A 27,057-nucleotide genomic window follows, 5' to 3' on the forward strand; every position below is an offset into this window, starting at 1 on the left:
ATCTCTCCACTATTTGCATCGATGCTGAATAAGTCTCCTGCTGAGGGGGGAATAGTCGTATCAATCTCATATACCAATTCACCATATATTCCTGTGTCGGAATCCGTGGCGTTCACACGTGCTACGAGCGTCCCCTGTGTTGCATTTTCGAGCAAAACTACGTTATACACAGACTGGTTGAACTGGGGCGCGTTGTCGTTTACATCCAACACTGAGATCACCAGCTCCATGGTGCCCGTCAGAGATGGCCGGCCTCCGTCAGTCGCCGTCAGCAACAACCGGTGAACGGGCATCGTCTCCCGATCCAGAGGTTTCCTGAGTATCAAAAACAAGGATGTAGTACGCGATTTGCTGTTTTCCTCCTCTATTTTGAAATACTCGCTGGGACTGAGTGTGTAGGAAAGCTGCGCGTTCGCTCCGATATCCGCATCCGTCGCGCCCTCCAGCGGGAAACGAGACCCCGGCATAGTGGTCAGTTCCGCGATGCTGAGATTTCTGCGGGCGGCGGGGAAGATGGGGGCATTGTCGTTGATGTCGGTGACCTCCAGCTGCACATGGAAGACGCGCAGCGGCCGCTCCAGCAGCACCTCCAGCCGCAGCGCGCACGGCGCGCTCTTGCCGCACAGCTCCTCCCGGTCCAGCCGCGAGCTCACCAGCAGCGCGCCGCTCGCCCCGCTCACCTCCACGCTCGCCCGCCGGCCCTGCGCCACCAGCCGCAGCCGCCGCGCCTCCGCCTCGCCCGCCTCCAGGCCCAGGTCCTGCGCCAGACGGCCCACCACCGTGCCGGCCTTGGCTTCCTCCGGCACCGAGTAGCGCACCTGCCCGCCCGACAGCGCCCAGGCCGCCTGCAGCACCAGCACCCGCAGCACCGCCGCGCAACAACGCTCGCCCATCCTTCCTGCTGCCGCCGCGCCGCCGCCGCTGTGGCTGCCGGCCCCGGCCCGGGCCCCGCACGGCTCCCCGCCGCCGCCCGGACGCTCCGGCTCTGCTGCCCGGCCCGCGCCGCCCCCCCGGCGGCGCTCACAGCCGGGCTCTCCGCCGCACCGGGGCGGAGCCGCCCACACGGACCCGTTCCTGAGCCTGCAGCGACACCGTGCGCTCCTCCGCCGCCTCACACGCTCCTCGGCATCTCCCGTGCCTCCGTTCCGTCATGGCCATCTCCTCTGCTTTCTCTTCTTACAGAGCTCTTTATATACTTTATTCTTTGGACTTTACGCGCTGCTCTCTTCTTACTCCTTCTGATATCTCGCCAGTCGCCTCCGGCGCTGCACTGCAGACAAAAGTATTCCGATTCACCATCTCTAATTGCGTGTCATCAGCACTGGATTGCAGAATTCTATCTGAGGCGTAGCCTGTTGTTAATCAGCTGCGGCCAGCACTTTGAGGCAACGTCCGTGAGTAATGCTGTTTTGAAATTTCTTCTCTTTTTCATCTTCCATTCCTAATTACCTCCTTGTACCATTCTTTCATAGCATGTTATTTCTGGTCTTCTTTCCCTTCTTCCTTTCCTTCTTTTTTTTCTTTTCTTTGTCGTCTTCTTCTCCTTTTGAGTATAGTGGTAGTGCCGGTGACATGCCAGTAAGCTCATTTATAGTTTGTTACTTTCTCTCTCTCTTTTTCTGTTCTTTTCTTCTTCCCTTCTCTTTCTCTATATCCATCTTTCCTTCCTTCAGTACACTCTTTTGCTTTCAGTTTTCTTCCATTTCCATCCTCTGTTCACTTTTTCCTTACCAAAAAGGGAATTGTCTTACTTTCTTGTCAACATTCTTGATGTGGTGTTGGAACACGTTCTTCGGGAAAAGCTTTCTTTCCTCTTCCCTTCTGACTGTAAGGAAGGTGTTCAGAAAAGGCTCAGCAGCAGGCTCCAAATTTCAAAATCTTCTCATTGACAAACAATGTTCCACATCAAAACCAAGTAATTAAAGACACACAGGGCAGATGTCTTCACAAGCAGCAATACCGGAAAGAACAACAGTACCCTAAGATATGGAGAACTTCTGGATGTCCTGATAGGATTCCAGAAGAGCAGCACTGTATCTTGGGATCATCCTCACGATCTCCTACTGTGATTCTGTATCTTACACCCTGGGGACTGGGATCTCTACAGTAAATGAGACATTCTCTCTTCCCTCCCCAAACCCCAAAGACGTACTCAAATTCTCTCCTTTACCTTATGCCTGGCACAAATAAACAGTGTGCTGCAAATCCATACTGTGCCTCTTTGACTTTTCCCTCATGACAGGATGCTTTGTGCCTTTTCAGCAATAGCAGATACAAACCAAGTTCTTAAACGTTCTGTGATTAGAATAGTGAACAAGTGCACTCAAAATGTTCACCAGATGAGAGAATTTCAATAATAGAAAACCAGAGCTGGGCTGCTCTTTAGATGTGGAGGTTGGGTGTCTACATCCAGACACCAGAATGAGCTGTGTGTGATAACTGGACTCACAATCTCTACCCAGACTGATTGTGCAAGAAAGGGAAGAATAGCACCAGATTAACCCCATCCCTTCAACTGCCCTTAAAAATTATCTCTGAAGAGATTAAGCACAGATCCACCATGGCAAGAGCTGTGGAAGCTGCTATAAGTACCCTACAATACACATGGAAAGCAGTTTGTAGTGCCACCCTCCCACAAGAACACCCCCCCAAACAGCAGCAAAAATGTTCATCAGTCGGCGTGTTACCAACTGTTACCCAACACATTCTCTGTGTCAGGCCAGAGGCAGCACAAGGAACTGTTTCTGTTGGTAGACATTCATAACCTCAAAGGACTTCATGGCCATTTCAGTACCACAGATTATCTCAAGATATGAAAGGTTCGCAACACCAGATGCTTGGAACATAGAAACGATCCTGGGCAGAAACACTCTGGGCCCATCCTGCCTCCTGCTTCCCTCTAATCATCTCCATTCCCCTGTCGGTAACAAGTATTCTCTAGAAAAGTATATAATTCCCATTCCTGTCCTCCTATGATATGATCCATTGTCTCACAAATTATTTCAGGTTCCCTCAGAGGAGGCTTCCCAGTGCTCCAGGTCACCTTTCAAACCAGGACACGGCCAGGGCCTGCTCAGTGTCACTGCCTCATTCACCTCTGTGACAAGGCACAATTTCCTTTCCTACCTCAGGGGACAATTAGACTTTTGCTCACCCTTCCCAGCAATGAGAGCACTGTGAAATCCACACAGATGGCATCACGTACATGGTCTGGACCAATATTTACTGGAGCAGTCATGTTGGGACAGCTCTCAGGGCAATGGACACTGATGTCATGCTGAGAGACACCAAGCAACATGGTAATGAACTGACCAATACAGTGGCTGTGTACTGTGCAGAAGAAATTTTTGTTGTCATTGTTTTGAAGACGATTTACAGAAAACTTTTACGGGTGCTCCAAATGTAAGTATCAAAAAACCATGCCAAAAAAAGGTCAGTGTGCATCAAGTCACCTGTTCATCCAGAAATGCAAATTAACAACTACACCTAACAAAAACTGGGAAAGAAAAAAAAACAATTAAAAGGCCACAAAGCCTTCCCGATTTCCATAATGACATGAGGACAGAAGTCCAAATGATCACCTTGCCTTGCATCTCTTGTAGAGAACAAATAACAGAACATGACGCCAGAGAAGAAACGACACGTGATACCACCCCGGTCAGCAGTCAGCAAAGGGAATGAGGAGATACACAGCGCCTGGCAGACGGTCACCACATCAGCCTAACCTGCACACCTTCAGTAAGCTCGGGTGAAAAACCTATACATACAATCAGAAAAAAAACAGGGCTCCAAAACCGAAGCCTCGTGCAATCACGGGACACCTCTCATCATAATCAGGAGAGATTTCATTCTACGGCAGAACAATTCATACCCACAGCAGCAAATTTCAGGCGCGTTCCTTAAAAGGTTACAGAGATATCCTCCCTCTGCAAGAACGACGGAGCAGATCCAATGGTGCTATTAGCAGGACTAAGCACCCAACGCCTTAGGAGTGTGGGGGCGGAGCCTGGCTAATAACAGAAACACCGTAGGAAAAGAGAGACAAGGGGCAAAGGGAGTGAGAAGAGAGGCGAGCAAAGCAGTGCCACTGACCGTGTCGAGGAGAGCAGAGGGCTCCGGCTGCGTGTCCTTGGGCGCGGGACCGGGCGGCGGAGGAGGGAAGTTGGGGCTGAAAACCATGAGGTCGCTCTTGGCAGCGCCGTCGGCCACGCACAGGCTCCGGCTGTGGCGCTGCGAGTAGGACCAGCTGCCCACTTCGCTGGCGCACACGAGCGTGGTGGGCCCGGGCCCCGAGAGCACGGCCGCCCGCGGCGCCCAGCGCGACGCCCCGTACAGCACGACGGCCAGCAGGAACAGGCTGGACACGGCGCAGATGGCCACCACCAGCCACACGTTGGTGGCCGCGCTCGCTGCGCCGGGCCCCAGCTCCGCGCCCGCCGCCGAGCGCGACAGCGACGACGACGACGAGGATCCCGCGGCCAGCGCCGCCTCGGCGGCCTCGAGCAGCGACACGCTGAGCGTGGCCGTGGCCGAGCGCGCCGGCTCGCCGTGGTCGCGCACGACGATCAGCAGCCTCTGGCGAGGCCCGTCCGCCTCGTCCAGCGCCCGCGCCGTGCTCACCTCGCCGCTGTAGAGCCCCACGCGGAACGGGCCCTTGCCCCGCGGCTCCCACAGCTCGTAGCGCAGCCACGCGTTGTAGCCCGAGTCGGCGTCCACGGCGCGGATCTTCGCCACCACCTGCCCCGCCGGCGCCCCCCACGCCGCCCACGCCCACAGCGTCCCCGACTCCGAGCCCGACTCCGGTGCCGCCACGGCGCCCGCCTCCGGTGCCGAGCCCGCGGGCGGCAGCAGCGCCGGCGCGTTGTCGTTCTCGTCCAGCACGAAGAGCTGCACCGTGGCGTTGCCGCTCAGCGGCGGCTCCCCCGCGTCCACCGCGCGCACCTCGAACTGCAGCACCTGCAGCTCCTCGTAGTCCAAGGGCTGCAGCGCCCACAGCCGCCCGCTCTCCGCGTCCACCGACACGTAGCTCGACGCCGGACGCCACCCGCTGCTCGACGACGACCCCGCGGCCCCGCCGCCGCCCACGCTCATGCCGCCCTCCCACACCGAGTAGCTGACGCGCCCGTTGCCCGCCTCGTCCGGGTCCCGCGCCCACAGCCGCGCCAGCTCCGCGCCCGCCGCGTTGTTCTCCCGTGCCAGCACCGTGTACACGGCCTGCGCGAACGCGGGCGCGTTGTCGTTCACGTCCGACACCGGCACGCGCAGCCCGTGGCTGGCGCGCAGCGCCGGCGCCCCGCCGTCCTCCGCACGCACCTCCACCTCGTACTCCGACACCCGCTCCCGGTCTAGCGCCTCGCGCAGCACCAAAGAGTACGAGCCCGCGAACGTCGCCTCCAGACCGAACGGCGACGCCGGCCACACCCAGCACCGCACGCGACTGTTCTCGCCCGAGTCGCGGTCCGACACGCTCAGCAGGGCCACCACCGTCCCCACCGACGCGTCCTCCGGCACCGGCACCGACAGCGACGTCACCCACACCTCCGGCGCGTTGTCATTCACGTCCAGCACTTCCAGCACCACCTTGCAGTGGCCCGACAGTGGAGGGTTTCCTTGATCTGTAGCATCCACTTGTAGGCGGTATAGACGAACCTCCTCAAAGTCTAAGTGCTCCGTGAGACGAATTTCCCCAGTTTCTGTCGATTCGGAAATACATTTCTTCCCTGAGGGAACAGAGTCGCGAGAATAGAGATATTTCCTGTTATTCCCTCATCAGATCCGTGGCATTTACGCTGATCACAAGGTGCCCCGTCTGCATTTCTGGCAGCTGCACTTTATACACAGACTGGTTGAACTGGGGCGCGTTGTCATTCGCATCCAGCACCGAGATCACCAGCTCCATTGTGCCCGTCAGAGACGGCCGGCCCCCGTCATTCGCCGTCAGCACCAACCGGTGAATGGGAACCGTCTCGCGGTCCAGGGATTTCGTTGAAACGAGTTCGGGAACAAGATTTCGCTCATTCAATTTTTGCAAATCCAGAGAGAAGTGCTCACTGGGACTGAGTGTATAGGTGAGCTGCGCGTTCGCTCCGATATCTGCATCCGACGCGCCCTCCAGCGGGAAACGAGAACCCGGCATCGTAGATAATTCCGCGATGCTGAGGTTTTTTCGGGCGGCGGGGAAGATGGGGGCATTGTCGTTGATGTCGGTGACCTCCAGCTGCACATGGAAGACGCGCAGCGGCCGCTCCAGCAGCACCTCCAGCCGCAGCGCGCACGGCGCGCTCTTGCCGCACAGCTCCTCCCGGTCCAGCCGCGAGCTCACCAGCAGCGCGCCGCTCGCCCCGCTCACCTCCACGCTCGCCCGCCGCCCCTGCGCCACCAGCCGCAGCCGCCGCGCCTCCGCCTCGCCCGCCTCCAGGCCCAGGTCCTGCGCCAGACGGCCCACCACCGTGCCGGCCTTGGCTTCCTCCGGCACCGAGTAGCGCACCTGCCCGCCCGACAGCGCCCAGGCCGCCTGCAGCACCAGCACCCGCAGCACCGCCGCGCAACAACGCTCGCCCATCCTTCCTCCAGCCGCCGCCGCCTCTGTAGCCGCCGCCGCTGTGGCTGCCGGCCCCGGCCCGGGCCCCGCACGGCTCCCCGCCGCCGCCCGGACGCTCCGGCTCTGCTGCCCGGCCCGCGCCGCCCCCCCGCGCTCACAGCCGGGCTCTCCGCCGCACCGGGGCGGAGCCGCCCACACGGACCCGTTCCTGAGCCTGCAGCGACACCTTGCGCTCCTCCGCAGCCTCACACGCTCCGTGTCAGTGCCCGCGCTGCCGCCCTGCGGATGGCCTCTCCTTTGTTTTTTCGTGTTACGCTGCTCCTCTTTCTTTTACTGTTTATCCTAATCGCCTGCTGTGTCCTTGTAAGTATTTCTTTCTTGTTGTTTCTCGTCTGAATTTTTTTTCTATATCTTTCTTTTTTTCTTCCAATATTCTCTATTGAACAATTTTTATTTTCTGTTCTCTATTCTTCCTCTTTGCCTCTTTATCTCTTTTATATATTTCTGTCTTCTTTCTCCTCTGTCTCTTCTCTCTCCATTCTTTTCTCCTCTTCTCTGTTGCAGGCAGGTGTCCAGTCATCTCCGGGACACCTTCTGAGACCATCAAAGCCAGAGTGATCATCGATAATTACGGAGCATCAGCTCCAGAACGCGGTAGGGACCAGCTCCGTTCAGCGTCTAGAGACCACTCGGTGAGTGCTGCTTCTTTATAGTGTCTTCTGTTCTTTCATTCGTGCTTGTTTACTTGGTTACTACTTGTATGGATTCCTTTCTTCCTTTTTAATTTTCATCTTCATCTCCTTATGCTGTTGTCTTTACATCTTCCCTTTTCTGTCTTTTATATTTTCTAGTTCTCCTTTCCTCTATCTTCTCTTTCCTGCTCTTTCCTTTGCTTCCTGTTCCATTTTTATCTTGTCTCTTTATTTTGATTTTCCAAATGTATGAAAAGACTTTCCAAATGTCTACAGCTTGCTTGTGATGATGGATATAAATGTCTTTTTGAAAGGGCTCTCATTCCTCTTTACATCGATTCTTCAATTTCCTTTTGGTTTTTTCCCCCATCATTGTTGCACCCTCTGGAACAGAATCACCAACCCCAGCTACTCAGATATGTAATTAAAAGGTGCACCAAAGATTACAAACAACTCAAGGGAGTTTCTCATTCTCAAAGCCATCAGACCCCAGCACACCAATCATCCAATAATGCTGCAAAAACTCTTGACAACCCCAGCACCCGAGCACTTCTCATATACTTCATGTATTCTTACAATATAATCAAGGGTTACTCTTCATGACTCATGTTTCACCTGCTCAGCCAACTAAAAGCCACCAGGGCAACACCACTGCATTGTCTCTGAGAAAATCTGCTGTATGACAAACACATCTAATCCAGGAAAGTCATTAAGGTAATTTCTCCATCTGTTTTTGCTTGCAAGTGTGCTCACCCTGTGCCAGGCAGCAACAGGAAAGAAATGAGAGTAGGCAGTGGTGCTCCAAACCTACAGGCACTTCAATCCAGGGAATATTCAGTCTGGATAGACAATATTCCAGTCTATCCAACATGAAGATATACCACAGCTGAACAGGAACCAAAGTACATTTGTCTCTCACATACAGCCTCTTCAGGTACAACTGACTTACCTGTAGCATCACTGGTGTCATCCTCCAAAAAAATAAACATTTTCAGAACAGGAGAACTGGTTTTAAGGGACATTATCCCCTAAAAATGTAGTTTTGCAGCATACTGGACAAAAAAAAAAAATACATTCACCAAGAGCTTTGAAAAACAGGGACAGTGATTAGTACTTCCTTTTGCACTTCTGTCACCGGGGAAGCAGGAGGGACACCTGAAAGTTTGTGATATTCTCTCAACAGCATCCTCAGCTCGAGAGAGTGGAAAAACTGTCCCCAAGACCAATGGATTACTGTCTAAACATCTGCCATCTGACAGCTGTCAGTATTTCACCATCTGCATCTCATCCACTGTTACACATTGCCAATGTGAGAGAAAAAAAAAGGGTGAGTCCTTTCTCTTAGACAAATGAAGAAAACAAAGGAACATGTCCTACTGTACCTAAAATGCAAGGTCTGATCATCTTGAATACAGAGACCTCTTCTTTCTTTCCCTCCCTAACACCACCAAGATCATAGAAATTTCTCGGGCAACATTCTGAGAAGGCTGGCACAATTACACTAATTTCAAAAAACTTCTGAAATTTTACACAAATTTCGAAAAATTTCGAAAGTCAAATGACTTTCCACAACAAAGACAAGTAATTAAAGGTGTGTATTGCAGGCACTTTTACAAGCAGTAATATCACAGAGCTCAGGGATGTGCAAACAGAGCTGGAGGTCCTGAGAAGATCCTAGAAGAACAGCCCTGTGTGCTGGGCTTTTTCTCCATATTTTCCACTGGCATCGTCTATGCTGTGTCATTGGAAATGAGACCTCTACACCTAAGCAAACATTCTCCATTTAATCCACAATAACACAGACCACATTCTACTCAGCATCTCTGTTCCCCTGAGGCAAAACTCTTCCCAGTCAAACTCCCCCTCCCCACCCTACAGGTCCAGGCCCTACTTGACGCCATTCAAAGAATCCCTGCCAAAATATCAAACATTTCTCAACTCCATCAATATGTTCCATCTGTAAATCACACACTGCATAGTATCTAGACCACGGCACCACTTCACCTTCCTTCATGATCACCACAAAGAATATGTGAAACTCTTCAAAACTACACAGCCTTCAGCAGGCTCTTTCCCCCTGCCTGAAATTTACCATGAACATCTTGCTTCATTTTAGCAATCTCACATGGAAATACTACAGAGCTGCACATTAGAATTCTTAGAGATCCTGTAATCAGGACATGATGGGAGTCAGCATACGTGGATTTTGTTCTTCAAGAGAACCACACCAAATAACATAGCACAAGCACACAAACAAGTTCAACACAGAGAATTAGTACCGCAGAAATCTTGAGCTGGGCAGCTCAGCACGGTTTGCCCTGTACCTGCACCTCAGTACAAGCCAGGGGTGGCAACAGGACACACCATCTTTACCAGGTCCAAGTCCACAAAAAGGAGAAGCCGAGTGTACAATGATGGCACACATCAGCTTATTACATGCACTGAGATAAGAACAAAACGCTGTCAGGCACAATAACATAATGGATTATATTGACTGTGCAGGAGAAATTGGTTTCGGTTTTGTTAGTAGGGGTCATTTGGGGGCTATTTGTTTGTTTGCTCGTTACAGAAGTGGGATTTCCACTGTTAAAGCCCTTTAAAGTCTTGATCATTGATGTAACAATTGATGCACATTTTGAGAGAACCTCAAAAAAGGACAGTATACTTCACACTACATCTCTGGTCAGAAATGCAAATTCTCTGGAACATGGACAGAAGGAAAACAACAAACAAATTTCCCTTTTGAAGCACCTACCTTTTGTTACACTCTTCCCCCTGAACGCTTTATACTACCAGCAGAACAGCATGATACTTGCAAAAAGATCAAAGGATGATCATAGAAAATCTTGCCCACAACTACCCTATTTTCTACATGAGTCTCATAGTAGAACGATAATAGAGAACTTCTGTCCTTGAATATCCACATTTCAGCTTGTATCACACCTTCACATGACCATAATTACACAGGAGGAGGGCAGTTTTCAATACAAAGACAAAAGAAAACCAGCACAGTTATCAGTCAGCAAAGGTGGTACACAGCACCTGCGTGTCTGTGTCAGACACAGCCTGGCTGTCTTGAACTCCTTCATCCAAATGGGGTAGAAATGCTACACATGAGAAATAGAACCTCTTTACTGCCTGCAAATCTCACACCGCCGAGCACCTCTTGTCGAACAGAAAACTAATTAAATTCTAGAGCAGAACAACTCACTTTTAGGGCACAAAACCACACCTGCCGACAGAAAATACTTTGCAGATGCCGCCTTATCTATATTCTGGACATCCCCAGAAAGAGTTGGGGTTACAGCAAGGTAGCAGTGACAGATAAAAACTTCCCATTGTCATTCTAAAGGAACCACAAAGTACCTAAGACGCGCAAAACGTGTAAACGGAGCTAGGCTTCAAACAGCAGTTTTTCAATAGGGCGGATGAAAAGGAACACAGAAGGGAACGAAAGCAGTGTCACTGACCGTGTCGAGGAGAGCGGAGGGCTCCGGCTGCGTGTCCTTAGCTGCAGGACCGGGCGGCGGCGGAGGGAAATTAGGGCTAAAAACCATGAGGTCGCTCTTGGCAGCGCCGTCGGCCACGCACAGGCTGCGGCTGTGGCGCTGCGAGTAGGACCAGCTGCCCACTTCGCTGGCGCACACGAGCGTGGTGGGCCCGGGCCCCGAGAGCACGGCCGCCCGCGGCGCCCAGCGCGACGCCCCGTACAGCACGACGGCCAGCAGGAACAGGCTGGACACGGCGCAGATGGCCACCACCAGCCACACGTTGGTGGCCGCGCTCGCCGCGCCTGTACCTAGCTCCGCGCCCGCTGCCGAGCGCGACAGCGACGATGACGAGGATCCCGCGGCCAGCGCCGCCTCGGCGGCCTCGAGCAGCGACACGCTGAGCGTGGCCGTGACCGAGCGCGCCGGCTCGCCGTGGTCTCGCACGACGATCAGCAGCCTCTGGCGAGGCCCGTCCGCCTCGTCCAGCGCCCGCGCCGTGCTCACCTCGCCGCTGTAGAGCCCCACGCGGAACGGGCCCTTGCCCAGCGGCTCCCACAGCTCGTAGCGCAGCCACGCGTTGTAGCCCGAGTCGGCGTCCACGGCGCGGATCTTCGCCACCACCTGCCCCGCCGGCGCCCCCCACGCCGCCCACGCCCACAGCGTGCCCGAATCCGAGCCCGCCGCCTCAGCCGCTGCCGCCACAGCGCCCGACTCCGGTGCCGAGCCCGGCGGCGGCAGCAGCGCCGGCGCGTTGTCGTTCTCGTCCAGCACGAAGAGCTGCACCGTGGCGTTGCCGCTCAGCGGCGGATCCCCCGCGTCCACCGCGCGCACCTCGAACTGCAGCACCTGCAGCTCCTCGTAGTCCAAGGGCTGCAGCGCCCACAGCCGCCCACTCTCCGCGTCCACCGACACGTAGCTCGACGCCGAACGCCACCCGCTGCCCGGCGACGACGAGGAGCCCGCGGTCCCTCCACCGCCCACGCTCACACCGCCGTCCCACAGCGAGTAGCTGACGCGCCCGTTGCCCGCCTCGTCCGGGTCCCACGCCCACAGCCGCGCCAGCTCCGCGCCCGCAGCGTTGTTCTCCCGCGCCAGCACCGTGTACACGGCCTGCGCGAACGCGGGCGCGTTGTCGTTCACGTCCGACACCGGCACCCGCAGCCCGCGGCTGGCGCGCAGCGCCGGCGCCCCGCCGTCCTCCGCACGCACCTCCACCTCGTACTCCGACACCCGCTCCCGGTCCAGCGCCTCGCGCAGCACCAAAGAGTACGAGCCCGCGAACGTCGCCTCCAGACCGAACGGCGACGCCGGCCACACCCAGCACCGCACGCGACCGTTCTCGCCCGAGTCCCGGTCCGACACGCTCAGCAGGGCCACCACCGTCCCCACCGACGCGTCCTCCGGCACCGGCACCGACAGCGACGTCACCCACACCTCCGGCGCGTTGTCGTTCACGTCCAGCACCTTCAGTTCCACGCTGCAATGACCCGACAGCGGGGGCGTCCCTTTATCTCTCGCTTCGATCTCCAGGTCATATGACTGAGTGTCCTCGAAATCCAGTTCACCTGTAGTCTGTATTTCCCCAGACTTTTCGTCAATTTTGAAAAGGTCCTGAATTTTTGAAGGAACTGCGTTGCTAAAAGAATAATATATTTCTTGATTAACTCCCTCATCTTTATCTGTCGCTGTTAGCTGGAAAAACACTGTTCCCGGGGCCGTATTTTCAGATAGCTGCACTTTATACACGGACTGGTTGAACTGGGGCGCGTTGTCGTTCACATCCAGTACAGAGATCACCAGCTCCATTGTCCCCGTCAGGGACGGCCGGCCCCCGTCACTCGCCGTCAGCACCAACCGGTGCACGGGAACCGTCTCGCGGTCAAGAGGTTTCGTTAATACGAGCAGTACAGAGACTTTATTGTCGTCTTTGGATTTCACTTCCAAACTAAAATGCTCGCTGGGGCTGAGTTTGTAGGTGAGCTGCGCGTTCGCTCCGATATCCGCATCCGACGCGCCCTCCAGCGGGAAACGAGAACCGGGCAGAGTGGTCCATTCCGCGATGCTGAGGTTTTTTCGGGCGGCGGGGAAGATAGGGGCATTGTCGTTGATGTCGGTGACCTCCAGCTGCACATGGAAGACGCGCAGCGGCCGCTCCAGCAGCACCTCCAGCCGCAGCGCGCACGGCGCGCTCTTGCCGCACAGCTCCTCCCGGTCCAGCCGTGAGCTCACCAGCAGCGCGCCGCTCGCCCCGCTCACCTCCACGCTCGCCCGCCGCCCTTGCGCCACCAGCCGCAGCCGCCGAGCCTCCGCCTCGCCCGCCTCCAGGCCCAGGTCCTGCGCCAGACGGCCCACCACCGTGCCGGCCTTGGCTTCCTCCGGCACCGAGTAGCGCACCTGCCCGCCCGACAGCGCCCAGGCCGCCTGCAGCACCAGCACCCGCAGCACCGCAGCGCAACAACGCTCGCCCATCCTTCCTTCCTGCCGCCGCCGCTGTGGCTGCCGGCCCCGGCCCGGGCCCCGCACGGCTCCCCGCCGCCGCCCGGACGCTCCGGCTCTGCTGCCCGGCCCGCGCCGCCCCCCCGCGCTCACAGCCGGGCTCTCCGCCGCACCGGGGCGGAGCCGCCCACACGGACCCGTTCCTGAGCCTGCAGCGACACCGTGCGCTCCTCCGCCGCCTCACACGCTCCGCATCCCCTCCTCCGCTGCCGACCCGCCATGGGTATGTTTACTGCCTTGTCTTGTTGTCGTGCTCCCCTTTTTTTGCCTTATATCCTCCTCTTTCTTTTCATTAATCCTTCGTTTTTTCTTCCTCTTTTTCTCTTTGGCGTATTCATTTGTCTTCCTTCCTGCAATTAGTTCTTTTCGGTCATGTTTCGTTTCTCTTTCCTTTTTTTCTATGTACTCCTTTCCCTTTCTTCCTTGTTCGTCTTCTTTTTCGTTCTTGTTATGCTAGTGTCCTTTCTTTCCACTCCTTTCCCATCTCTTTCCACTCTGCAGTATTCTTTAGCTGAGGGGGAACGTTGCCAGTTTTCTCTGGCGGCGCAGAGACCATTAAATATGCAATTATCAGCGTGAATTACGGGGCATCATTGCTGGAGAGCTTTGCTCCAACCAAGGCTGTTCGGAACCAACTCTGCTCAGTGTCTACTGATAAGTTCGGTGCGTTCTGGTCAGCTCTTATATCCTCTGTTTTATGTTTCCAATCTGTCTTTCCCTTCCTACTTTCGTTCTGGTTTTACTTTTATTTGCATGGGTTCATTATTGCTTTACTACTACTACTATTATTGTTGTTATTATTATTTTCCTTACGCTATTTGTATTTTCCCCTTCCATTTATTCTCTTTCCCTTCTCTTTCTTTGTTCTATGTCTTTTCATTCCTGCTTATCCCTGTTCTGGGTCTTTTGCCCGCTCCTCATCTATTTCAATATTGTCTCTTCTAAACTTTTTCTTTTCCTTCACTAAAATATTTCCCAAATCCTTGCAATGTAGTTTTGGATTATCTCTCTTTCTTCTTCTTTTCCTCGACTTCTTCACGTACCTCCTTGTTGAGTTGTTCGAGTTTTTTTAAATCTTCTTTCTACATTCTTCTTCTTTTTTCTTCACCCTTCATCTCCTCTTTTCTTGTCGTTGCCTCCCCTGCTCCTCTAATTCCAAACGTGTATCTTGTGGACATTCTTTCCTTCAACAGAATATTTTAAAAATACCTTACAGCACTCCTTCCACGAACCACGGACATGCCCTTGGGGCCAGAGTCTCATTTCTCTTCCCTACACCTCCTGTTCATATGGAGAGGGAGCAGCCTGCTTGCTGTCCATGCACCTGCAACTCCCCTCCCTCCAGGAATAAGGACACACTCTTCAGCCTCCGGTGCTCTCAAGGACCCAGCAGTAACACAGCAAGGCAGTCAGATGGCAAAGAACAGCTCTGCTACATCAAAAGTGGTTCCACCACTCTCTGGCACAGAAGCTGAAGCCACAATTATTGGGAAACCTGTGCATAGAGGCCTGGAAGAGTTCAAACACATCAGGGAATTTTCTCATTCTTGAACTCAAACCTGTCACAGCCCAACATGACAACCCTCCTTAAAGACCTAAAAAAGCCCTGGGCAACCACAGCTCCTGAGGACTCCTCATGTACCTCAGTCCTTCCTGGCTCACATTCCTTTCGCATGTTCTAAGTTTTTCTCTTCCTTTCTGGAAGGCACTCGCTGCCTGGACAGCACACCAAGAGCCTTTGTATCTACGAGGCACCACAGAAAGTATCCCACTCACTGTTGAATGATCCACTTGGCACACACCCAAACAAAAGCCATGAAGGTAACACCACAACAGTGTCACTAAGAACACTCCCTTGACCTCCAACACATCTGTTTAGTGCAATGAATTTTGGTCCCTTCCCCATTCCTGCTTGCTGCCACCCACTCAGGCTGTGCCAAGCATCCAACAGGAAGGAGAGCAGGTAACAGCTGCTCTGCTGATCCAATAGGGGAACATTCTGCTGATTCAACCAAGAGATCCCACAACTGAACAGGAACTAAAGAACACCAGTCTCAAGAAAAAAACCTTTTGTTCTACAGCTTACCTCTTCTGAATGGGTTTCTTCTTCAAAAGATAAATATTTTTGGGGAAGAAATGTTTGTTTTAAAGGATAATTATGCATAACATTATCAGTGTTTCTAGGCAAGCTGGGCAGAAAGATATCACTTCTGTTCCAAAGAAAGTGGAATACATGCAGTGTCTATTATGCACTACTCTTCCAGGGGAAAAAGGAAGCAGACCTGCAAGCTACAGAAATTCTCTCAGAGTAAACCATGTAACACAGATTAGGAATCCCCAACACTGATGGGGAATGGCCCAAATATCTGCCATGTTGACAATGAGAGACAGGAAACAAACATAACAACCAACAAACCCAGGGAAACAAAAGTGTGTGCAGTTCGATTGAGAAGAGAATAATAATTTTAAAAAGTGTTCCATTTTCCTGTATTGAAATACAAATGTTGGCAACATCTTGAGTACCAAGACCCATCTAGCAAGACAAAGAGCAGAGAGGCAATGAGGAAAAGATTCAGAGAAGGTTCCGCAGCATGATCCAAATTCCAAAATTTGCTCTCTGACCAACAGCATTCCACACCTAACCCAAGTAATTAAAGGCATACAGGGTAGATGTTTTCCCTAAGAGCAATACCAGGAAGAACCACAGTGCCCTAAGATATGCAGAACTTCTGTGTGTCCTGAGAGGATCCCAGGAAAGCAGCACTCTGTGCTGGAACCATTCCTGAAGTTGTAATCCAGGCATTTTGCACCCTGGGAACTCGGACCTCCACAGAAAAACAGACATTCTCCATTTTCTCCCCAAATATGTATTCAAATCCTCCCCTTTCCCCATGCCTGCCACAAACAATATACAGAGTGCTGCAAACGCATTCTGTGATTCTTTGACTTCTCCCACATGCCAGGATGCTTTGTGCTTTGTCAGCAATTTCAAATACAAACCGAGTGCTTAAAGGTTCTGCAAGTAGAGTCATGAACAATACTGATTCCAGTCCACACAAATCTTCTTCGAGAAAATTACACAAAATCTGAACCACGAGTCCAGTCAGAATGTTAACTTGGTGGGAAAATTTCTACAATGGAAAACCAGAGCTGGGCTGCTCTGTAGATGTGGAGGATTGGTGTGCACATCCAGACACCAGAATGAGCCATGTGTGATAACAGGACTCACCATCTCTACCCAGACTGACCGTGCAGGAGCACAAGAAGGGGAAGAAAAGCACAACAAGATTGCACCCACCCCCTCAACTGCCCTTAAATATCATCTCTCAATAGAAGCACAGATTCACCATGGCGAGAGCTGTGGAAGCTGCTATAAGTATCCTACAATACACTTGGAATTCAGTTTGTAGTGCCACCCTCCCACAACAACAGCCCCAAAACAGCAGTAAAAATGTTCTTCAGTCTGCATGTTACCAACTGTTACCCAACACATTCCCATTTGTCAGGCAGCACAAAGAACAGTCTCTGCTGGAGATATTCATAACCTCAAAAGACTCTTGAGGACATTTCCATACCAAATATTATCTCAAGGTCCAAAAGGCTTCCAAAATGAGATCCCAGGAACTTGGGAAAGAAACCTGGGCAGAAACACTCCGTGCCAATCTTGCCTCCTGCTAGGCATGCTCCATTCCTCACTTTGAAACATTAATTGTGGAGAAAAAGGCCTCATCTCACATCTCCTATTCCTCACTTCTTATGACATGGACCGTGATTTTACAGATTATTTGCAGTTCCCGCAGGCAAGGCTTCACACATCTCCAGAACAACATCCCAGTTTTCACAATGACTCTGTGGACCAACCAAAATGGAGAAATTGTACTCTGCCGATTGAAAATAAATTACACAATAAGTCCAAATCGTCAGCTATCCCCACTACTCTTGTAGAGGAAAATGACAGAGGATGAGAACAGAGAAAAAACAGAGGTGATACCATCATAGTCAGCACTCTGCAAAGGCAAAAAGGCAGTACACAGTGCCTGGGGGTCTGGTACCAGCACAAGCTCCTTCTTTTGCGCATCTACACTGAACTCGGGAGAAAGACTACCAAACAGCAAGAGCACTATCTGCAAAACTCACTCCGGGGAGAAGGGATTTCGTTTTACGGGAAAACAATTCACATCCACGCCAGTAAACCTCAGCTACGGACCATATCAGCACAGGGATGAAGCTACACACTATTCACTAGCAAGCCTTCCCCTCCCACCAGCAGGAGTACTGGGAATCCAGCAGGACCCTGCGACAGAAGCAAAGCTGCCTTTAATATCTTAAGCACCCGCCAAAAACCCACCAAACTCCGGCCGCTGCAATTTGGCCGGGATGACAGAACCGACTGCTCAGAGCACAGAACAAAAGCGGCAGAAGAAGGAGAGAATAAGTAAGGTTGAGCAAAGTATTGCCACTGACCGTGTCGAGGAGAGCGGAGGGCTCCGGCTGCGTGTCCTTGGGCGCGGGGCCGGGCGGCGGAGGAGGGAAGTTGGGGCTGAAAACCATGAGGTCGCTCTTGGCAGCGCCGTCCGTCACGCACAGGCTGCGGCTGTGGTGCTGCGAGTAGGACCAGCTGCCCACTTCGCTGGCGCACACGAGCGTGGTGGGCCCGGGCCCCGAGAGCACGGCCGCCCGCGGCGCCCAGCGCGACGCCCCGTACAGCACGACGGCCAGCAGGAACAGGCTGGACACGGCGCAGATGGCCACCACCAGCCACACGTTGGTGGCCGCGCTCGCCGCGCCGGGCCCCAGCTCCGCGCCCGCCGCCGAGCGCGACAGCGACGACGACGAGGATCCCGCGGCCAGCGCCGCCTCGGCGGCCTCGAGCAGCGACACGCTGAGCGTGGCCGTGGCCGAGAGCGCCGGCTCGCCGTGGTCGCGCACGACGATCAGCAGCCTCTGGCGAGGCCCGTCCGCCTCGTCCAGCGCCCGCGCCGTGCTCACCTCGCCGCTGTAGAGCCCCACGCGGAACGGGCCCTTGCCCCGCGGCTCCCACAGCTCGTAGCGCAGCCACGCGTTGTAGCCCGAGTCGGCGTCCACGGCGCGGATCTTCGCCACCACCTGCCCCGCCGGCGTCCCCCACGCCGCCCACGCCCACAGCGTGCCCGACTCCGAGACCGCCCCCAGAGCCAGCGCCGCCTCCGCCTCCGGTGCCGAGCCCGCGGGCGGCAGTAGCGCCGGCGCGTTGTCGTTCTCGTCCAGCACGAAGAGCTGCACCGTGGCGTTGCCGCTCAGCGGCGGCTCCCCCGAGTCCACCGCGCGCACCTCGAACTGCAGCACCTGCAGCTCCTCGTAGTCCAAAGGCTGCAGCGCCCACAGCCGCCCGCTCTCCGCGTCCACAGACACGTAGCTCGATGCCGAACGCCACCCGCTGCCCGGCGACGACGAGGAGCCCGCGGCCCCGCCGCCGAGTCCCACGCCCACGCCGCCGTCCCACACCGAGTAGCTGACGCGCCCGTTGCCCGCCTCGTCCGGGTCCCGCGCCCACAGCCGCGCCAGCTCTGCGCCCGCCGCGTTGTTCTCCCGCGCCAGCACCGTGTACACGGCCTGCGCGAACGCGGGCGCGTTGTCGTTCACGTCCGACACCGGCACCCGCAGCCCGCGGCTGGCGCGCAGCGCCGGCGCCCCGCCGTCCTCCGCACGCACCTCCACCTCGTACTCCGACACCCGCTCCCGGTCCAGCGCCTCGCGCAGCACCAAAGAGTACGAGCCCGCGAACGTCGCCTCCAGACCGAACGGCGACGCCGGCCACACCCAGCACCGCACGCGACCGTTCTCCCCCGAGTCCCGGTCCGACACGCTCAGCAGGGCCACCACCGTCCCCACCGACGCGTCCTCCGGCACCGGCACCGACAGCGACGTCACCCACACCTCCGGCGCGTTGTCGTTCACGTCCAGCACCTTCAGTTCCACGCTGCAATGACCCGACAGCGGGGGCGTCCCTTTATCTCTCGCTTCGATCTCCAGGTCATATGACTGAGTGTCCTCGAAATCCAGTTCACCTGTAGTCCGTATTTCCCCTGAGTTTTCGTCGATTTTGAAAAGATCCTGAATTTTGGCAGAAACTGTGTTGCTAAAAGAATAATATATTTCTTGATTAATCCCATCATCTTTGTCTGTCGCTGTTATTTGGAAAAATACAGTTCCCGGGGCCGTATTTTCAGATAGCTGCACTTTATACACAGACTGGTTGCAATGAGGTGCGTTGTCATTTGCATCCAGAACCGAGATCACAAGATCCATTGTCCCCGTCAGAGACGGCCGGCCCCCGTCACTCGCCGTCAGCACCAACCGGTGCACGGGAACAGTTTCGCGGTCCAGAGGTTTAGTTAATACGAGCAGTACGGAGATTTTATTTTCGTCTTTAGATTTCACTTCCAAGCCGAAATTTTCGCTGGGGCTGAGTGTATAGGTAAGCTGCGCGTTCACTCCGATATCTGCATCCGACGCGCCCTCCAGCGGGAAACGAGAACCCGGCAGAGACGATTCCGCGATGCTGAGGTTTCTGCGGGCGGCGTGGAAGACGGGGGCATTGTCGTTGATGTCGGTGACCTCCAGCTGCACATGGAAGACGCGCAGCGGCCGCTCCAGCAGCACCTCCAGCCGCAGCGCGCACGGCGCGCTCTTGCCGCACAGCTCCTCCCGGTCCAGCCGTGAGCTCACCAGCAGCGCGCCGCTCGCCCCGCTCACCTCCACGCTCGCCCGCCGCCCTTGCGCCACCAGCCGCAGCCGCCGCGCCTCCGCCTCGCCCGCCTCCAGGCCCAGGTCCTGCGCCAGACGGCCCACCACCGTGCCGGCCTTGGCTTCCTCCGGCACCGAGTAGCGCACCTGCCCGCCCGACAGCGCCCAGGCCGCCTGCAGCACCAGCACCCGCAGCACCGCCGCGCAACAACGCTCGCCCATCCTTCGTGCCGCCGCAGCTGTGTCCGCCGCCGCTGTGGCTGCCGGCCCCGGCCCGGGCCCCGCACGCCTCCCCGCCGCCGCCCGGACGCTCCGGCTCTGCTGCCCGGCCCGCGCCGCCCCCCCGCGCTCACAGCCGGGCTCTCCGCCGCACCGGGGCGGAGCCGCCCACACGGACCCGTTCCTGAGCCTGCAGCGACACCGTGCGCTCCTCCGCCGCCTCACACGCTCCGCGACAGCGCCTGTGCCTCCGCTCCGTCATGGTCATCTCCTCTGAAGTCTTTTTCTCTGTGCTCCTCTTATTTTTCTTTTTTCCTTTTCTTTTTCTGTTGTTATTTGCTTGCATCGATTCATTTCTTTCCGTCATCCTCTCATTCCTTTCTTCCTTTCGTCATTTCTCCGTTTTTCATCGACTTGATTTTCCCTTTCTTTCCTCTTCTTTCCTTTTTAGTCTTCCTGTTCTTTTTTATTGTTTTGCTCTGTTCATTGTCCTTTTGCTTTATTGTCCTGCGCTAATCTTCAAGCCATTTTACCTTCATTTCCAGTCATCGCTCGTTTTTACCCCTGTCGGCATTTAGCCAGTTGCCTCCTGCGCCAAGGCGGAGACCATCAGTGTTGGAGTTCTCAGAGCTAATTTTGGTTAATCAGCCCCTATTATGGTATATCAGCGCCGGGGCGCGGTGCTCCAACCGGGGAAAGGCTGTTACGGAGGAGCTCTTCTCAGCGTCTAAACAAGGTCGGTGCCTGCTGGTCAGGTCCTTTATCTTCCTTCTTTTTACTTCCATTATCTTCTTTCTTTGTGACTTCCTTGCTCCCTTTCTGTCTTACTTTTTTCTTGTACAGTCACCTTCCTTCATGTATCCTTTTTTCCTTCATTTTCTTCTGCCATTCTTTCTCTTCTTTTTTCTCTCTTTCCCTTCTATTTCCTGGTTCTCCTTCCCTGTGTCTTCTCCATGCTCTTAACTGTCATATTTTCTACTTTCTCCTTCTCATTTTCTTTCTGAATCTTTTATGCTTCTATTTCCTTCACTAATAGACTTTTCAAATGTTTGTATAATACTCTCAGTGAACACGTCCTTTGAATAATTTCATTCCTCTTCCTTGCAACGATTCCTCCCATTCCTTCTTATATACGACTTCTTCTTTGTCCTTATTCCGTTTTCATTTCTTCCTTTTCTTTTTCTTTTCTTTTTCTTTCTTTCCTCGTTATTTAGTCTTTCCTCCCCTTTTCTGTTACTGCCATACATGTATCTTCTATTGCATTTTTTCCCCTTAAGGAAATGTTTTTAAAATAGCTACCCCATTACACCATGAAGCACCAACATGCTTTAGTAACCGGGCACTCCTCACCCACCTCTCATTCCTTGTGATGGGAAATAGGCTTCTTGCTTTCCTCCACTACCATGCACCTGCAGCTTCCCCTCCCTTCAGGATCCAATCCACATTTGGAGCCTTGAGTCATCTCAAGGACCCAAGAAATAAATCCACAAAGCAATCATATAGTAAAGAACAGCTTTGTTACATCAGAGAAGAGTCCACCCATTCAGACATCTAATACAAAAGAAGGTCCCAGAGTCCAAGTTACAAAGGGAGTCTCTCCTCTACAAAATCAAACCCAGAGTCCAGCATGATAATCCTCCAAGAACACTGCAAAAAAAAAAGCATGATGACACCAGATTCCTCATTTACTAGGATGGAGAGCAATTCTGCCTGACTCCTTTTTCAGCTTCAGAGCTATTTAAAATTCACCACGGCATTGTCACTGAAAGCATCCTCTGCATGCCCAGCACATCTACTCATAGAAAAGCATTAAGGTCACTTCTCCATCTGCCTTTCCTTCCCTTTTCTCACCCTGTGCCACAAAGCAGCCAAATCATGTGAGAGCACATAACATGCTCCAGACCTACAGGAATTTCAATTCAGGCAATATTTACTTGATCCAGTGTGAAGATACCACAGCTGAACAGGTGATGCCTGGAGAGGCTGCCTAGAACAGAGACTAGACAATGCTAAAGGAATAAGAGTAGGGATTTATGAAAAGGCCTTCCAAGGATGCACCTTGGGCAGTACAAGAGCCTGGCCGAGGCTACACCCAAAATGGATGATGCGTCATGAGTTTTCACACTTTTATCAGTTTTGGTCCATTTACATTTTTGGGTTAATTGTCCAATTACAGCTCCAGGTTATGCAGTCCCATCCTCCCAGATTGCTCTGCTGAATTTGCTGTTGTTTGCACTTTTTGGGTCGGAACCTGCAACATTGTCCTGGAAAAGGATTGTCTTGTCTGACTGAACTGTGAGGAGAACTTCCTAACACATTATATAAAATTCAGAGTTATATACCAATGCAGCACAGAATCTGGAAACTACGGAGAATATGTCAGTAAAGCTAATACTTAAGGCATCACAGAACCAAAGTACACCTGTTTGTCATACACAGCCTCTTCTGGTAGGAGTAACTCACCTGTAGCATCACTAGGTGCTTCTTCAGAAAAAGAAACTCCAGGACCTGGAGTACTTGTTTTAAGGAACAGTGTCCCTCAGTGCCATCTAGAACACCACGACCAGGGAGATGACTGATGTCATGTCCCAAGAAAGGCTGGCAGAATGACATAAATTTCAAGAAGTCTTCTCTTTTACCAAGAAAATTCCACATTAAAGACAAGTGATTCAAGGCATGGATGGCAAGTCACTTCATAAGCTGTAATATCACAGGGAACAACAGAGAGCAAAAATGCAGAGAACTGCTGCAGGTCCCGATAGGATCCCAGAAGAGCAGCATCATGTGGGGGGCATTTTCTCAAGGCTTTCTATTGGCATCCTCTGTAACAAGGCAGAGGACATGAGATCTCCACAGCTAACAGGCATTCTCCAGTTCCTCCAGTGCTGCAGGCCGTGTTCTACTCAGCATCTGCATTTCCCTGGGCAACACTCCTCCCCACTCAAAATCACCCTCCCCATCACACAGGACCAGGCCTTATTTAGTGGCTCATGCAGGATCACTGCCACAATATTGAACATTGCTCAACTCGAGCAACATGGCCTGCTTGTAAACCACACACTGCATGTGATCCAGGCCCTTGGGCTTCCTCATCTTCCTTCACAATCACCACAAAAGATGTACAGAATGTCTAAAAACTCTTCCCAGCTACATGATCTTCACTGTGAATGCTTTGCTCCTTTTTCAGTAAACTCGGGTAGAAACGCCACAGAGCTGCATGTTAGAGTTCATAAAAATTCTGTGATTAGAGCTGTGACAGCTTTGATCCCAGTCTACACGGATTTATTTCTACAAGAGAACACAGCAAGAGCCAAAGCACAAGAGCACTCACAGTGTCAACCTCATGGGAGAACTTGTCCTACATGAATTGGGCTAATCATGCAGGTTTTGGGGTGTTCTTGCAGATATCAGGATGATCCACATGTGACATCAGGACACACCATCTCTACTGAGGCCACTGGTGCACTGCACAAGTAAAGGAAGCCGAGCACAAAAGGATTACAACCACATGTAATAAAATATTCCTTGTAAATCCCACCTGAGGAATCATCAAGGAATCATCATGGCAAAATCTACAGCTGTAGGGACTATTACACAAGGATGGCAAGTTGAAGACTTCCCCTCCCACAACACCTTGAAACCTTGAACCTGAAAACGTTGGTTCATCAGACAACATTCAGCACTCTCCATCTCACCAGCTCTTACTATTCCTGGCTAGGGGTCTCTGTACAAATCACAAACGGGACAGGACTGCTGGGGAAGGCATCTCGAGCTGTTTGATTCTCCAGCATCAGTCTCATGACATGGTTATGACAATGGGAAGATGCAAGCAACTCACATCCCCAGCAGCAGAAAAAGAACTTCATGTTACAACTTACTTTAAAAGTTTTTTGACCAATCACACAAAGCAAAAGCACACTGAGTAGTTCTATCCAACCACTATAACCAAAGGTACATTTGGTTAAACAATGCTTGCTTATTTCAAATACAATACCTGCTTGGAAGCCTTAAAACACAATGCACAGAGCTCCATTATTAACCTTAGAACTTCCTAATATCTCACTGGATATATTTTCTGCAGCTTAAGAAGTTATTCTAGACAAGCATTAATACACAGACCATTGTTTTATTTGGCCATACTTTTCTACTCCTTCTATCATTTTTCTGCTGACCTATCTCATGGCTACTGCTTAGCTCTAATCACAGTCCTGCTGTCTCTGAGGCCTGCCTTTTGCAGCTTTCCCAAAACCCTCTGATTTAAAGGATTCCCCCACTCACCAACACATGGCCTGCACCAGGCAGGCAGCAGCAGCACAGACAGTCCCTGGTGGAGGGACTCCTAACTGCAAGGGACACTGTGGGCATTTCAGTGTCACACTCTCATCTCATTACCAGGATGGCCTCCCACTCCAGACTCTTAGGAAGCAGGAAAGCATCCTCGACAAAAACACTTTTCTGGTCCAATCTTGTCTCACCCTTTCCTATAGAAATCCTTCACTCCCCCACTCTAAGACATGTTCTGAAGACAGAGATATAACCTCATGATATTTTCTTATATAATCCATGGTCTTCCCAAGGATTTCACTTTCCCCACATAAGTCTTTCTGCTGCTTATGGTCACCCTTCCCATCAGAAAAGGGCCTGGCCCTACTCTATACTACAGATCAAAGTTTCCCTTCCTACCCCAAGGTTCAACATGCCTATGGCTTATCCTTCCCAGCAATGACAAACTGTAAAAATCCATGGGCAGTATCATCACCACAGTGTATAAGAGATGCTCTGCTGCTGACACCTCATGTTTTGTAATGTTTCTCTATGGGAATACTATTTTCAAAGGTGGTGTTGGAACCTCTAAACAGCAATGGCTTTGATTGTGTCCTCCAAGGAAGTACCAAGACTGTGGCAAGGACACTGCTCTAATATATGGTACTGCCTGTGTAGGAGAATGTTATTTGAGAAGTGGTGGTGAAAGTTGAATCCTTGATTTGGGGGCTATTTGTTTGTTTGCTCGTTACAGAAGTGGGATTTCCACTGTTAAAGCCCTTTAAAGTCTTGATCATTGACATAAAAATTGATGCAAATATTGAGAGGACAACACAAAAGGACAGTATACTTCACACTACATCTCTGGCCAGAAATGCAAATTCTCTGGAACATGGACAGAAGGAAAACAACAAACAAATTTCCCTTTTGAAGCACCTACGTTTTGTGGCACTCTTCTCCCTGAACGCGTTATACTACCAGCAGAACAGCATGATACTTGCAAAAAGATCAAAGGATGATCATAGAAAATCTTTGCCACAACTACCCTATTTTCTACATGAGTCTCATAGTAGAACGATAATAAAGAACTTCTCTCCTTGAATATCCACATTTCAGCTTGCATCACACCTTCACATGACCATAATTACACAGGAGGAGGGCAGTTTTCAATACAAAGACAAATGAAAACCAGCACGGTTATCAGACAGCAAAGGCAAGGGGCTGGTACACAGCGCCTGCGAGTCTGTCACCAACACAGCTTGGCTGTCTTGAACTCCTTCATCCAAATGGGGTAGAAATGCTACACATGAGAAATAGAACCCCCTTGCTGCCTGCAAATCTCACACCGCCGGGCACCTCTTGTCCAACAGAAAAGTAATTCAATTCTAGAGCAGAACAACTCACATTTAGGGCACAAAACCTCACCAGCTTACAATAAAAGCTTGGAGATGCCGACTTATCTATATTCTGGACACACCCAGAAAGAGTTGGGGGTTCCAGCAAGGTAGCAGTGACAGATGCAAACTTCCCATTGTCATTCTAAAGGAACCACAAAGTACCTAAGACGCGCAAAAGGTGTAAACGGAGCTCGGCTTCAAAGAGCAGTTTTTCAATAGGGCGGATGAAAAGGAACAGAGAAGGGAATGAAAGCAGTGTCACTGACCGTGTCGAGGAGAGAGGAGGGCTCCGGCTGCGTGTCCTTGGGCGCGGGGCCGGGCGGCGGAGGAGGGAAGTTGGGGCTGAAAACCATGAGGTCGCTCTTGGCAGCGCCGTCCGTCACGCACAGGCTCCGGCTGTGGCGCTGCGAGTAGGACCAGCTGCCCACTTCGCTGGCGCACACGAGCGTGGTGGGCCCGGGCCCCGAGAGCACGGCCGCCCGCGGCGCCCAGCGCGACGCCCCGTACAGCACGACGGCCAGCAGGAACAGGCTGGACACGGCGCAGATGGCCACCACCAGCCACACGTTGGTGGCTCGCGCTCGCTGCGCCGGGCCCCAGCTCCGCGCCCGCCGCCGAGCGCGACAGCGACGACGACGACGACGACGACGAGGATCCCGCGGCCAGCGCCGCCTCGGCGGCCTCGAGCAGCGACACGCTGAGCGTGGCCGTGGCCGAGCGCGCCGGCTCGCCGTGGTCGCGCACGACGATCAGCAGCCTCTGGCGAGGCCCGTCCGCCTCGTCCAGCGCCCGCGCCGTGCTCACCTCGCCGCTGTAGAGCCCCACGCGGAACGGGCCCTTGCCCCGCGGCTCCCACAGCTCGTAGCGCAGCCACGCGTTGTAGCCCGAGTCGGCGTCCACGGCGCGGATCTTCGCCACCACCTGCCCCGCAGGCACCCCCCACGCCGCCCACGCCCACAGCGTGCCCGACTCCGAGCCCGCCCCCAGAGCCAGCGTCGCCGCCGCCTCCGCCTCCGGTGCCGAGCCCGCGGGCGGCAGCAGCGCCGGCGCGTTGTCGTTCTCGTCCAGCACGAAGAGCTGCACCGTGGCGTTGCCGCTCAGCGGCGGCTCCCCCGCGTCCACCGCGCGCACCTCGAACTGCAGCACCTGCAGCTCCTCGTAGTCCAAGGGCTGCAGCGCCCACAGCCGCCCGCTCTCCGCCTCCACCGACACGTAGCTCGACGCCGAACGCC

General features: G+C 53.4%; 2 protein-coding genes across 2 annotated transcripts in view; both read right to left on the minus strand.

Moving 5' to 3' along the window:
* Window positions 1-27,057, minus strand: part of LOC103817213 (protocadherin alpha-2) — a 144,409-nt gene that overhangs the window by 99,579 nt on the left and 17,773 nt on the right. The window lies entirely within an intron of this gene.
* On the minus strand, window positions 3,449-6,562 carry LOC108962284 (protocadherin alpha-8-like). Its single transcript, XM_050979849.1, is given in 3 exon segments — window positions 3,449-3,496; window positions 4,093-5,689; window positions 5,691-6,562. Coding segments are annotated over 3 exon segments (2,517 nt in total).

Source organism: Serinus canaria, chromosome 13, assembly GCF_022539315.1.
Source record: "Serinus canaria isolate serCan28SL12 chromosome 13, serCan2020, whole genome shotgun sequence".
Taxonomy (NCBI): Eukaryota; Metazoa; Chordata; class Aves; order Passeriformes; family Fringillidae; genus Serinus; species Serinus canaria.